The 12,502-nt window shown below is 43.1% G+C and overlaps 1 protein-coding gene across 15 annotated transcripts in view; it reads left to right on the top strand.

The window, feature by feature from the left end:
- The window catches only part of LOC137094954 (ryanodine receptor 1-like), a 259,348-nt gene that overhangs the window by 207,881 nt on the left and 38,965 nt on the right, over nt 1-12,502 (top strand). For 11 of the 15 annotated variants that reach the window (XM_067460970.1, XM_067460976.1, XM_067460972.1 and 8 more), the window contains one exon: nt 577-594. The exons of the other annotated variants lie outside the window; for them this stretch is intronic. In XM_067460970.1, the coding sequence (XP_067317071.1) occupies nt 577-594 (18 nt within the window). The remainder of the gene's footprint in view (nt 1-576; nt 595-12,502) is intronic. 15 annotated transcript variants of the gene reach the window in all.

The raw sequence follows: 12,502 nt of genomic DNA on the forward strand, positions 1-12,502 counted from the left end.
AAGACAAGGTCTCTTCCAACTCTAGGATTCTATGATTCCAAGAAATGGGGCAGTTTGGGAACTTAGCTTTCTGGGTCCTTTCTTGACCTTTGGCCACAGTGGGATGCATAGTTTGGCTTCTCTTCCTCCCTCTTTGGGAAGGAGCAGAAGAGGGGCTTTGCAGTCCAAGGCTGCTTGTAAACAGGGCTTCCCTTGCCACAATCCTGGCCATAGATCACACGGACCACGTCATGGCTTCCTTTCCCCTGGTGCTCTGCCTCTTCTTTTTGTGTTCACAGCTTCCTCCTGGTGAGACGTGGATTCATTGATATTCCTAAAAATCAATAATGGATTCTCATGCTCTCCACCTTTTTTTGCCTTTTTTTTTTTGGTCCCATCCGTTTCTTCATTCCACATTAATGTTGTGTTAATACATGCTGGGTTTTTGGATTTTTTTTCCTTTTCTGTTGTTGTTAATCATCTCCTTTTCCTTCTTTGCTGTGATGTGTTGCACTCACCTCCTTTCTCCCCTCCCTCCCTCCTTCTTCTCCTCCCTTCCCTCCCCCTCTCCTGGTCTCACTGATGCCCTTCCCTCAGTCATCAGTCGTGAAAATGGTAAATAATCTGTTTGCTTTGGTTCAGTTTAATCTTTTTTTTCCTTTTCTTTAATGGTCAGCTACTGTATTTGTTTATTTTAATGGCTCTTTCTAACCCAACGGGTCCTAAGACTGAAAACTGATCAGAACCCCCCATTCTGGCTTAGCACCACAAGGCTTGGGGAATGGGCTGCGTATCCAGGGCTGTGGTCTTTGAGGGGATACAAGGCAAGGATGAAGGCCAGGAATCAGAAAGGCTGCAGAAAGGGATGGAGGCAGGTGGTTTGCATTGCCGGAAACAGCCATAATATCATCTCCCTGCGGATATATTGATCTGCTAGAGCAGGGGTCCTCAAACTAAGGCCCGGGGGCCGGATGCGGCCCTCCAAGGTCTTTTACCCGGCCCTCGCTCAGGGTCAACTTAAGTCTGAAATGACTTGAAAGCACACAACAACAACAATGATCCTACTCATCAGCCAAAAGCAGGCCCACACTTCCTATTGAAATACTAATACGTTTATATTTGTTAAAATTGTTCTTCATTTTAATTATTGTATTGTTTTTAAGTGGTTTTGCACCACAAATAAGATATGTGCAGTGTGTATAGGAATTAATTCTTTTATTTTTTTCAAATTATAATCCGGCCCTCTAACAGTTTGAGGGACTATGACCTGGCCCTCTGTTTAAAAAGTTTGAGGACCCCTGTGCTAGAGAAATACTTCAGACTTTCAGAACTCTAACACAACTTTCAAAATTTCATTATAAATGGGAATTCCTAATAGGTTCTGTCATAAAAATCACCAATAATGAAATTTTGAAAGTTTTGTTAGAGTTCTGAAATTTTCACCACCAGAACTTTAGCAACATTGTAGAAGCAAAGCACCAGCGCCCCCTAGTCTTCACCACCAGAACTTGAGTTTTTGTAAGTACTTTAGAACCATTTAGAACCATGGGTTGCACATGCCTAATATATACATACATATCTCATCATTACATCATAATACATATACAAACCATACAAACAATAAAAACTATATTATATGACAAAGTGGATGGGACCTCAGTTGAGAAACAAATGACCAGTCCAACTTCCTAGCTTTACCTGAAGAACTATGTTAATGTTGCCTTGTAATGACTGGGGTGTCGCATTCCTTTCAATGGCAACTCTATGAACAGTCTGTCTGGCATTTTTTGGAACAAGAACCTGAGAAAGATTTAATAGTGGGATTGAATTCCTAGAGTATTAGCAGAGGGATTCTCATTTTTCTCCTTCGTGGTCTCTGTGAAATGCACACATGTGGTAGTCGGTGCACAGCATCGGGACTGTGGCGCAGCTGGCTGGGAGTCAGCTACATTAAGATCACTACTGACCGAAAGGTCAAGAGTTCGAAGCCAGCCCGGGTCGGAGTAAATAAAGTTTTATATTATTATTATTATTATTATTATTATTATTATTATTATTTACAGTATTTATATTCCGCAATTCTCACCCCGCAGGGGATTCAGGGCAAATTACAATGTACACATCTATGGCAAACATTCAATGCCAAGGACACACAACATATATAGACAGACACTCAGAGGCTATTTACAATTCCAGCTTCTGGCCACCAGGGGAGCTGTTGCTTTGCCGTCCATTTGTGACACTGATGAAGTACTTTCCTCATTCTTTGCATACTTCCTGGAGATTTTTATGGAAATTAGCCTCCTCACATAAGTGGTATCTAAATTTCCTACTTGACAGATGCAATTGTCTTTCAGGCTGCAAAGGTCAACAACAAGTTACGCAATTTTGGTCGGGAGCTCACTCAACACATATAGACAGACAGTTAGAGGCTTTCATGGCTGGAATCACTAGGTTCTTGTGGGTTTTTTCGGGCTAAAGAGCCATGTTCTAGAGGCATTTCTCCTGACGTTTCGCCTGCATCTATGGCAAGCATCCTCAGAGGTGTGAGGTCTGTTGGAATTAGGACAATGGGTTTATATATCTGTGGAATGGCTGGGGTGGGGCAAGGAGCTCTTCCCTGCTGCAGTTAGGTGTGAATGTTTAGCTGATCACCTTCATTAGCATTTGAGGGTCTGCCTGAGCCTGGGAAAATCTGTTGCTGGGAGGTGTTAATCTGTGCCTGGTTTTTTCCTCTCAGTTGTTTAGCTGTTATAATTTTAGAGTTTTTTAATACTGGTAGCCAGATTTTGTTCATTTTCATGGTCTCTTCCTTTCTGTTGAAATTGTCCACATGCTTGTGGATTTCAATGGCTTCTCTGTGTAGTCTGACATGGTGGTTGTTGGTGTGGTCCAGCATTTCTGTGTTCTCAAAAAACCAGGCACAGATTAACACCTCCCAGCAACAGATTTTCCCAGGCTCAGGCAGACCCTCAAATGCTAATGAAGGTGATCAGCTAAACATTCACACCTAACTGCAGCAGGGAAGAGCTCCTTGCCCCACCCCAGCCATTCCACAGATATATAAACCCATTGTCCTAATTCCAACAGACCTCACACCTCTGAGGATGCTTGCCATAGATGCAGGCGAAACGTCAGGAGAAATGCCTCTAGAACATGGCTCTTTAGCCCGAAAAAACCCACAAGAACCTAGTTAGAGGCTATTTAACATTCCACTTTTCTGGCCGCCAGGGAAGCTGTCGCTTTCATCGTCCATCTGTGGCACTGATGAAGTACTTCCACATTCCCCGCATGCTTTATGGCCTCGTAAAATAGGTGGTACCTAAATTTCCTACTTGACAGATGCAACTGTCTTTTGTTTTGCAAAGGTCGACAACAAGCTAAACAATTGGTCGGAAGCTCATTCCGACCAGGGCTGGCTTCGAACTCATGACCTTTGGGTCAGAAGGGATCTTAATGCAGCTGACACTCAGCCAGCTGCGCCACAGTCCTGAATTTGTCTCCTCTTCTTCTTAACTAAAAGCAGAGTATGGGAAAAGACGAATTTATGCTCCATTATACTTAGAGCAAACGCTCCCCTTGATAAGATAGTTGCAGGTATTGATAGTACCAACTGCACCATTTCAGGCTCCATTCCGCCTGCTTCATTGGACGGGGTTCTGATCAGTTTTGGGGGAGGGGGTAGATTTGTGGGCCTGGCAAAGAGTCTTCAACTCCATTTTGGCGCATGACCTTCAGCTTTTTAAAAAGCCCTCCTCAGAGCTATATCTTATTGCCCTGCCCTCAAGCTGTCAGGCTGGTGCTGAGCACACTAACCGCATACCGTTCACCCACCCAAAGGTTTCAATTCTGGTCTCCAGAGCTATGCTCTTGCAGGTGGTGCTGCCTCCCACATCCTTTTGCAGAGCCCTCCACGAAAGGGGCTTGGTGGGCTTCTGCCCATTGGATGGAAAGACAGCTTACACTTCTCTAGACATGCAAACATGCACCACCAGCATCAAATTAAGGAAGCACTCCCTGTGGATCCTCAGTCAAGTCTCGAGTGTAGACGCACCACTTGACACCTGGCCACATGCCCTCACGCTTCGTCACAAGCACAATGATCCCTCAAAATGTGACCTCTGTCTTTATATTATCTGTGTAGTAACACTGTGAAACAATAACCATTCAGGATGTAAGTGTAACTCTGTTGCTGCACTGTTGCAATGAATTCTTTGGTAGCAATGTGGCCTTTTTGTAACAATTTGCTATGAAAACGTCGCAATCTTGTGGCAATGTAGTATTTATAGCACAGTCTTGTATTTGTGCGATTTATATGTATCTATAACCACATTTATTCGAGTCTAATGCACCATCGAATCTAATGCGCACCTCAATTTTCAAAACCCTGAAGCCAAAAAAAAAGTATATAATGCGCAGCAGCAAAATGTGCACTCTATAATTTGGACATTAAAGGTGCAGTCACAACACCAAAGCTCTCAGTAATGGAAAAATAAAACTTGGGGTTGTTGTAGGTTTTTTCGGGCTATATGGCCATCTTCTAGAGGCATTTTCTCCTGACGTTTCGCATGCTTCTATGGCAAGCAACCCCAGAAGTAGTGAGGTCTATTGGTGTATCTCTTGAAGCAGTACTAAGCTTACCGTATTCTGTGAATCTAATCCAGCTGTGCCCATACCTTGGAAAGTCTGACTTGGTCCATGCTCTTTTTACATCCCGAATAGATTACTGCAACACGCTCTATGTGGGGCTGCCTTTGAAGACTGTTTGGAAGCTTCAAATGGTCCAAAGGGTGACAGCCAGGTTCCTAACAGGAGCGGCACTCAGGGAACACACTACTCCTCTGTTGCGTCAGCTCCACTGGCTGCCAATTTGCTACCGAGCACAATTCAAAGTGCTGGCTTTAGCCTATAAAGCCCTAAACGATTCCAGCCCAGCTTACCTGTCCAAACGTATCTCCTCCTCTGAACCATCTAGGACAGTGTTTCTCAACCTGGAGGTCAGGACCCCTGTGGGGGTCACGAGGGGTTGTCAGAGGGGTCAACAAAGATAATCAGAAAACACAGTATATTCTGTTGGTCATTGGAGTTCTATGTGGGAAGTTTGGCCCAATTCTATGGTTGGTGGGGTTCAGAATGTTCATTGATTATAGGTGAACTATAAATCACAGCAACTACAACCCCCAAATGTCAAATCTATTTTCCCCAAACTCCACCAGTGTTCACATTTGGGCATATTGAGTATTTGTGCCAAGTTTGGTCCAGATCCATCGTTATTTGAACCCACAGTGCTCTCTGGATGTAGGCAAACTACAAAACTCAAGGTCAATGCCCGCCAGACCCTGTCAAGATTTTCTGTTGGTCATGGGAGTTCTGTGTGCCAAGTTTGGTTCAATTCCATTGTTGGTGGAGTTCAGAATGCTCTTTGGTTGTAGGTGAACTATAAATCCCAGCAACTACAACTTCCAAATGACAAAATCAATCCTCCCCAACTCCACCAGTATTCAAATTTGGACATATGGGGTATTTGTGCCAAATTTGGTCCAGTGAATAAAAATGCATCCTGCATATCAGATATTTCCATTGCAATTCATAACGGGAGCAAAATTACAGTTGTGAAGTAGCAACAAAATAATGTTATGGTTGGGGATCACCACAAGATGAGGAACTGTATTAAGGGGTCGTGGCATTAGGAAGGTTGAGAAACACTGCATATTTCACATTGTTGAATGGACTGGACTAAATGGCCATTACAAGTCATAACTGTAGCAAAATTACAGTTATGAAGTAACAATGAAAATGATGTTATGGTTGGGGGTCACCACAACATGAGGAACTGTATTAAGGGGTTGTGGCATTAGGAAGGTTGAGAAACACTGATCTAGGAACTTAAGGTCGTCTGGGGAGGCCCTGCTCTCGATCCTGCCTGCCTCGCAAGTGCGATTGGCAGGAACGAAAGACAGGGTCTTCTCAGTGGTGGCCCCCCGGCTATGGAACTCCCTCCCCAGGGATATTAGATTGCCCCCCTCCCTCCTGACTTTCCGAAAAAAGTAAAGCCCTTTCTCTTTGAGCAAGCTTTTGAGAATGCAGCGGGATAGATAACACGGAACTATGAATGATGGACATGGAATGGCCAGACAATGCTACTGGATAACGCAGTGGTTCTCAACCTAGGGTCCCCAGATGTTTTTGGCCTTCAACTCCCAGAAATCCTAACAGCTGGTAAACTGGCTGGGATTTCTGGGAGTTGTAGGCCAAAAACATCTGGGGACCCATGTTGAGAACCACTGGGATAACGTTTTTAACAAGATGACACCAATGATTATATGCTTTAATGGTATTTATATATGTTTTATATTGTAATATTGATTGTTTTCAGTGGCACTTTTATGAATGCCTGACTTCGAATAGTTCCAATCTGTAACCCGCCTTGAGTCGTTGTATGGCTGAGAAAGGTGGGCTATAAATATCATAAAATAAATAAATAAACTAAGAGAGAGTTCCCAAGCCCATTTATTAGAAAAGAAAAGCAATCGTTATCTGGTTGAAAAGGTAAACAGAATGTTTTCCTTTCGCTTCATGAGATAGGAAAAGCTTTATATGAGACAAGGAAAGGATTTTAGATCCCTCTGGGCAATGTTTTTAATGGCAATTTTATGAATGCCAATCTGTAACCCACCTTGAGCCGCCGTATGGCTGAGAAGGTGAGTTATAAATATCGTAAATAAAAATAAAATAAATCAATAATGCGCACCCTAAATTTGGTGAGGTAATTTAGCCAAAAAAGTGAGCATTAGATTTGAGTAAAGGTGTTCAAAGTCATACTTCGATGTGCATTTAGAATAACTGGTAATGGGAACAGCTTTATGAGCAATGTGGCCATTTTGTAAGGAAGGCCTTAATGATTTTTCGAATGCATTCTAGAGCTGGGACGGGCAAAGGGTGGCAGGTCTGGGAGCCACCTGAACTCCCAAACACTAAAGCAAAAATCCCAAAGTGGATGGATGCTCCCTTTGAGTTCTCAAATATTGATATTTTGGGTTGTTGTAAGTTTTTTCGGGCTATATAGCCATGGTCTAGAGGCATTCTCTCCTGACGTTTTGCCTGCATCTACGGCAAGCATCCTCAGAGGTAGTGAGGATGCTTGCCATAGATGCAGACACAATGTCAGGAGATAATGTCTCTAGACCATGGCCATATAGCCCGAAAAACCTACAACAACCCAGTGATTCCGGCCATGAAAGCCTTCAACAATATATTGATATTTTATTATGCTAAATGATACACCTACTTAACAGGTCAAGTTGCACTTGAGATTCTTCCATGAGCAGCAATTCATTGTCTTACTTTGGTTCGGGGATATGGGAAGCCCTGAAAGCCACCCAAATATCTTTCCTTGGCCCCAGAGCCACACTTTGCCCACCCCGTCCTAGACCACATATACAAGGAATGTGAAAGGTATTCCAGAAAAGGACAACGAGATGTGCTTCTGTATAACTACTTGCTTCCTTCTAGTCTTGCACCTACTATGCTTGTAGACATTCTTATCGATCATAAACTCTTGCTTCATGCTGTCAGGTCTGTCTTGGCGATTCTCTTTCACTGATGGGACTGTCCTACTGGGAAGCCTTGCAAATACGCTTGCTTCATTCATGTTTAATGCTCTTGGAGACGTCATTGGAAAATATCCGTGCAGTCAGTTTCAACTGTATTTCTCTTTCTAGCTCCTCTCTTTGTGGCTTAGCGTCCTGTTATCCCGGTCCTTCTGTCCTCAATGTGATATCATTGTTGTGTGGACAATGTCAAGGGGTAGAGGGGTGCCAGGGGACAATGTCCACTGCTATAATTGTTAAGTTTAGCATCATTGCATTTCAGTGAAACTTATCTGGAAGCCTCACACCTGGAATATTGTGTCCAATTCTGGGCACCACAATTGAAGAGAGATATTGACAAGCTGGAATGTGTCCAGAGAAAGAGGGTGACTAAAATGATCAAGGGTCTGGAGAACAAGCCCTATGAGGAGCGGCTTAAAGAGCAGGGCATGTTTAGCTTGAAGAAGAGAAGGCTGAGAGGAGACATGATAGCCATGTATAAATATGTGAGGGGAAGTCATGGGGAGGAGGGAGCAAGCTGGAATGTGTCCAGAGGAGGATGACTAAAATTATCAAGGGTGTGGAGAACAAGCCCTATGAGGAGCGGCTTAAAGAGCTGGGCATGTTTAGCCTGAAGAAGAGAAGGCTAAGAGGAGACATGATAAATATGTGAGAGGAAGTCACAGGGAGGAGAGAGCAAGCTTGTTTTCTCCTTCCCTGGAGACTAGGACATGGAACAATGACTCCAAACTACAAGAAAGGAGATTCCATCTGAATATTAGGAAGAACTTTCTGGCTGTGAGAGCTGTTCAGCAGTGGAACTCTCTGCCCTGGAGTGTGGTGGAGGCTCCTTCTTTGGAAGCTTTTAAACAGAGGCTGGATGACCATCTGTCAGGGGTGCTTTAATTGCAATTTTCCTGCTTTTTGGCAGAATGGGGTTGGACTGGATGGCCCATGAGGTCTCTTCCAACTCTATGATTCTATCGCTTTCAAAAACATATTATCCACCTTATTTATTTACTTATTTATTTACAACATTTATATGCTGCCCTTCCCACCCCAAAGGCATATATTACATACAATATATTATATTATTAGCATAGTACAATATCAGCATTAAACATTGTTATATTGCACCATAACGCTATATCATATTATTAATAATATTGCATGTAATATAAATATAATACTCATAATATCATATTATTATTATATTCCATTGCATTATAATATTATAAATATTATATGTATATACAATATTATAGGTATATATAGACAGTTTTATTGTTTTAACGATTGTTTTATTGCTCATGGATGTATTTTTTAATTTGATTTATGTCTAATTGTAGTGTATAATTGTATTTGTTTGTACTGGCATTGAATTTTTGCCATTGCTTATGTGTAAACCACTTTGAGTCCCCGTCAGGGTGAGAAAAGAGGTATACAAATACTGTAAATAAATAAATATTATATTCTATTATTAGAATAGCACAGGAGAAAAGAAGTCATGAATCAGAATCATCTTGTGTGATTCTGGTATAAACAAAGACAAAGGCTTTCTACCTGCATTGGTTTTGAATGAATATGTAGCCTTTACAAGCTGAATGACACCAAATTCAGCGACTAAAATGATCAAGGGTCTGGAGAACAAGCCCTATGAGGAGCGGCTTAAGGAGTTGGGCATGTTTAGCCTGAAGAAGAGAAGGTTGAGAGGAGATATGATAGCCATGTATAAATATGTGAGAGGAAGCCACAGGGAGGAGGGAGCAAGCTTGTTTTCTGCTTCCCTGGAGACTAGGATGCGAAACAATGGCTTCAAACTACAAGAGAGGAGATTCCATCTGAACATGAGGAAGAACTTCCTGACTGTGAGAGCCGTTCAGCAGTGGAACTCTCTGCCCCGGAGTGTGGTGGGCGCTCCATCTTCGGAAGGTTTTAAACAGGGGCTGGATGGCCATCTGTCAGGGGTGATTTGAATGCAGTGTTCCTGCTTCTTGGCAGGGGGTTGGACTGGATGGCCCATGAGGTCTCTTCCAACTCTTTGATTCTATGATTCTATGATTCTATGAATTCATTGGTGTCGTGCCAAATTCAGAAGTGGAAATTCTGGGTAAATCAGTTGTGTAGGGTAATGAGTTGCCCAGCCCTGTTGTAGTACTTTCCTTTTGCTCTGTCCTCCCGGGTCTCTCTGCCACGCATGCGCCTTCCTTCTCGTATCCTTGTGTCGTTCTGTGTCGCTGCTTCTGTTCCAGGTCAATGCTCTAGAAGAGTTCTAATTCCAGCTGTAAGTCTTAGACCAAAACAGATCTTACTGCGATGACTTTGGGCAGCATCGTTCCCTTCCCTTCCCTGTGCGTTCCCCGAGCCCGTCCTTCCCAAGCACCACAGCCACCCCCCTCGACAACGCTTGCACTCCTCCACAAAGCAAGAGGGGAAAGCGATCAGGGGATGATTGGGCTTCGTCCACGAAGCGGACCTACAATGGAAAAGGGGCTGGTCATTAATGCCAGGCGAAGACAATATGGATCCACCCGGGTTCTTGCGAATGGGCCGACCCCATTCACTTATCCTCCTTGGCCTCCCTAACACCGCTGGATTCATATCTTCATTAATGACCAATGCCGCAAAACGGATGGTGTGAACCGATCAGTGGAATGATGACCCTTCTGCAACTAATCCGTTAACCTTCCAAGTTAGAGGGCCACCGGCTGATTGTCGTATTCTAGATTTACCTCTTCTGTTTCTGTTGTTTGTTACTTGGACGTAATATTTGGAATTTCTATGTACCGTGCCAAGTCCTCCTTCACACACTACCTGTATTTTGCATAGATTCGATCTCCATTATCCCTCCCTTCCTTAGATCTTTGCCTTGAACTATAGCATTTGTATACATTAGAAGGAACTAGTTGTTAATAATACTATTCTAATAATAATATATAATGGGTTGTTGTAGGTTTTTTCGGGCTATATGGCCATGTTCTAGAGGCATTCTCTCCTGACGTTTCGCCTGCATCTATGGCAAGCATCCTCAGAGGTAGTGAGGTCTGTTGGAACTAGGAAAATGGGTTTATATATCTGTGGAATGACCAGGGTGGGACAAAGGACTCTTGTCTGTTGGAGCTAGGTGTGAATGTTTCAACTGACAGCCTTGATTAGCATTTGATGGTCTGGCAGTGCCTGGGGAAATCTTTTGTAGAGGCCATCAAATGCTAATCTAGGTGGTCACTTGAAACATTCACACCTAGCTCCAGCAGACAAGAGTCATTTGTCCCACCCTGGTCATTCCACAGATATATAAACCCCTTTTTCTAGTTCCAACAGACCTCACTACCTCTGAGGATGCTTGCCATAGATGCAGGCGAAACGTCAGGAGAGAATGCCTCTAGAACATGGCCATATAGCCCGAAAAAAACCTACAGCAACCCAGTGATTCCAGCCATAATAATATATTATAATAATTATAATAATATTGGAGCCCCGGGTGGTGCTGTGGGTTAAACCCTTGTGCTGGCAGGACTGAAGCCCGACAGGTCGGAGGTTCGAATCTGGCGAGAGCGTGGGTGAGCTCCCTCTGTCAGCTCCAGCTCCCCATGTGGAGACATGAGAGAAGCCTCCCACAACATCAAAAAAATCCGGGCATCCTCTGGGCAATGTCCTTGCAGATAGACAATTCTCTTACACCAGAAGCAACTTGCAGTTTCTCAAGTCGCTCCTGACACAAAATAATAATAATCAGTTAAAACTCAAGTCTACTTATATTTGATTAGTCTTTTTTGTTTCCCCCACTGTAATTCTATCATTAGATGTATAAGTATTTAGAAAACATTTGATGCTGAATCTTAGAGGGAATATTTTTTTCCTGACCAAGAATATCTACAATCCCAATGGAGCCATATAATCCAGGAACTAAATGCATGGCATGTCTGTTGTCTTATTAACTCTGGGTCAACTACTGCAGTCCTCATTCCAGCTCAGCTCCCACGTTAAGGGGCAACACCAGTATCCTTTCCTCTGGTCAATTCCCCTTTGCTCTGAAAATATTTCAAATTTGGAAGACCTTATTGACCTTCGTCCAGTTCTAGTTTGCTTGTATTATATCCCACCATATGTCCCTTCCTGATATTTATGACCACCAGGTTGGAGATAAGGGATATTGGTGAAAAGTTTTACATGAAAGGTCAACTGCTGCATTTGTCTTCATTCGTTCCAATGGAGCTATGAAGCACGCCCATGGAAGAGAAATCTGTAGTGCCCTCAATGATTTCTTTATCATTTCCACTCTTGGGCTGCTGAAGAGGCAAGCTGCTTTTCAACTTCATGTTTGAAAGACATGCCTTTTCAGCATATGATGGAAACTTCCAATGTTGACTCTTCATCTGTGTCCTTTCTGCTTTTCATCATGTAAACATAGCAACAACTACTGGTGGCGTTTGGATTGCAATGGAAGAATTGCTACTAAATAGCATTTCTTGCCTTGTTTTGTCCATTCTGTTCAATTATCTTTGGAAATCCAATAAAGTGCTGACCAGTTCTCCTCTCGTGAACTTTAGAGCCAACTAATATATTACACACAAGAAGGTGCAGAATTCTGAAACATATAACTGACTAGCTGTACCCGCCACGCATTGCTGTGGCCAGCCTTCACTCCCTGTTTCTCCCCTTTTCCCCCTTCCTTCACTTTCTCTTTTCTTCCTTCCTTCTCTACCTCTTTCCTTCCTTCCCCTTTTCTTTTCCTTCTACTATCTCTCATTTCTTCTTTCTCTACCTCTTTCCTTCCTTCCTTCGCCTTTTGCTTCCATCCTTCTTTCTCTCTTTCCTTCTTTCCTTCCCTCCCTTTCTTCCCTTCTTTCCCCCCTTCCTTCGCTCCCTCTTTCCTTCCTTCCTTCCCTCCTTTTTTCCTGCCTTCCTTCCTTCCCTTCCTTCTCTACCTCTTT

The sequence above is a fragment of the Anolis sagrei genome, chromosome X, assembly GCF_037176765.1.
Source record: "Anolis sagrei isolate rAnoSag1 chromosome X, rAnoSag1.mat, whole genome shotgun sequence".
Lineage (NCBI taxonomy): Eukaryota > Metazoa > Chordata > Lepidosauria > Squamata > Dactyloidae > Anolis > Anolis sagrei.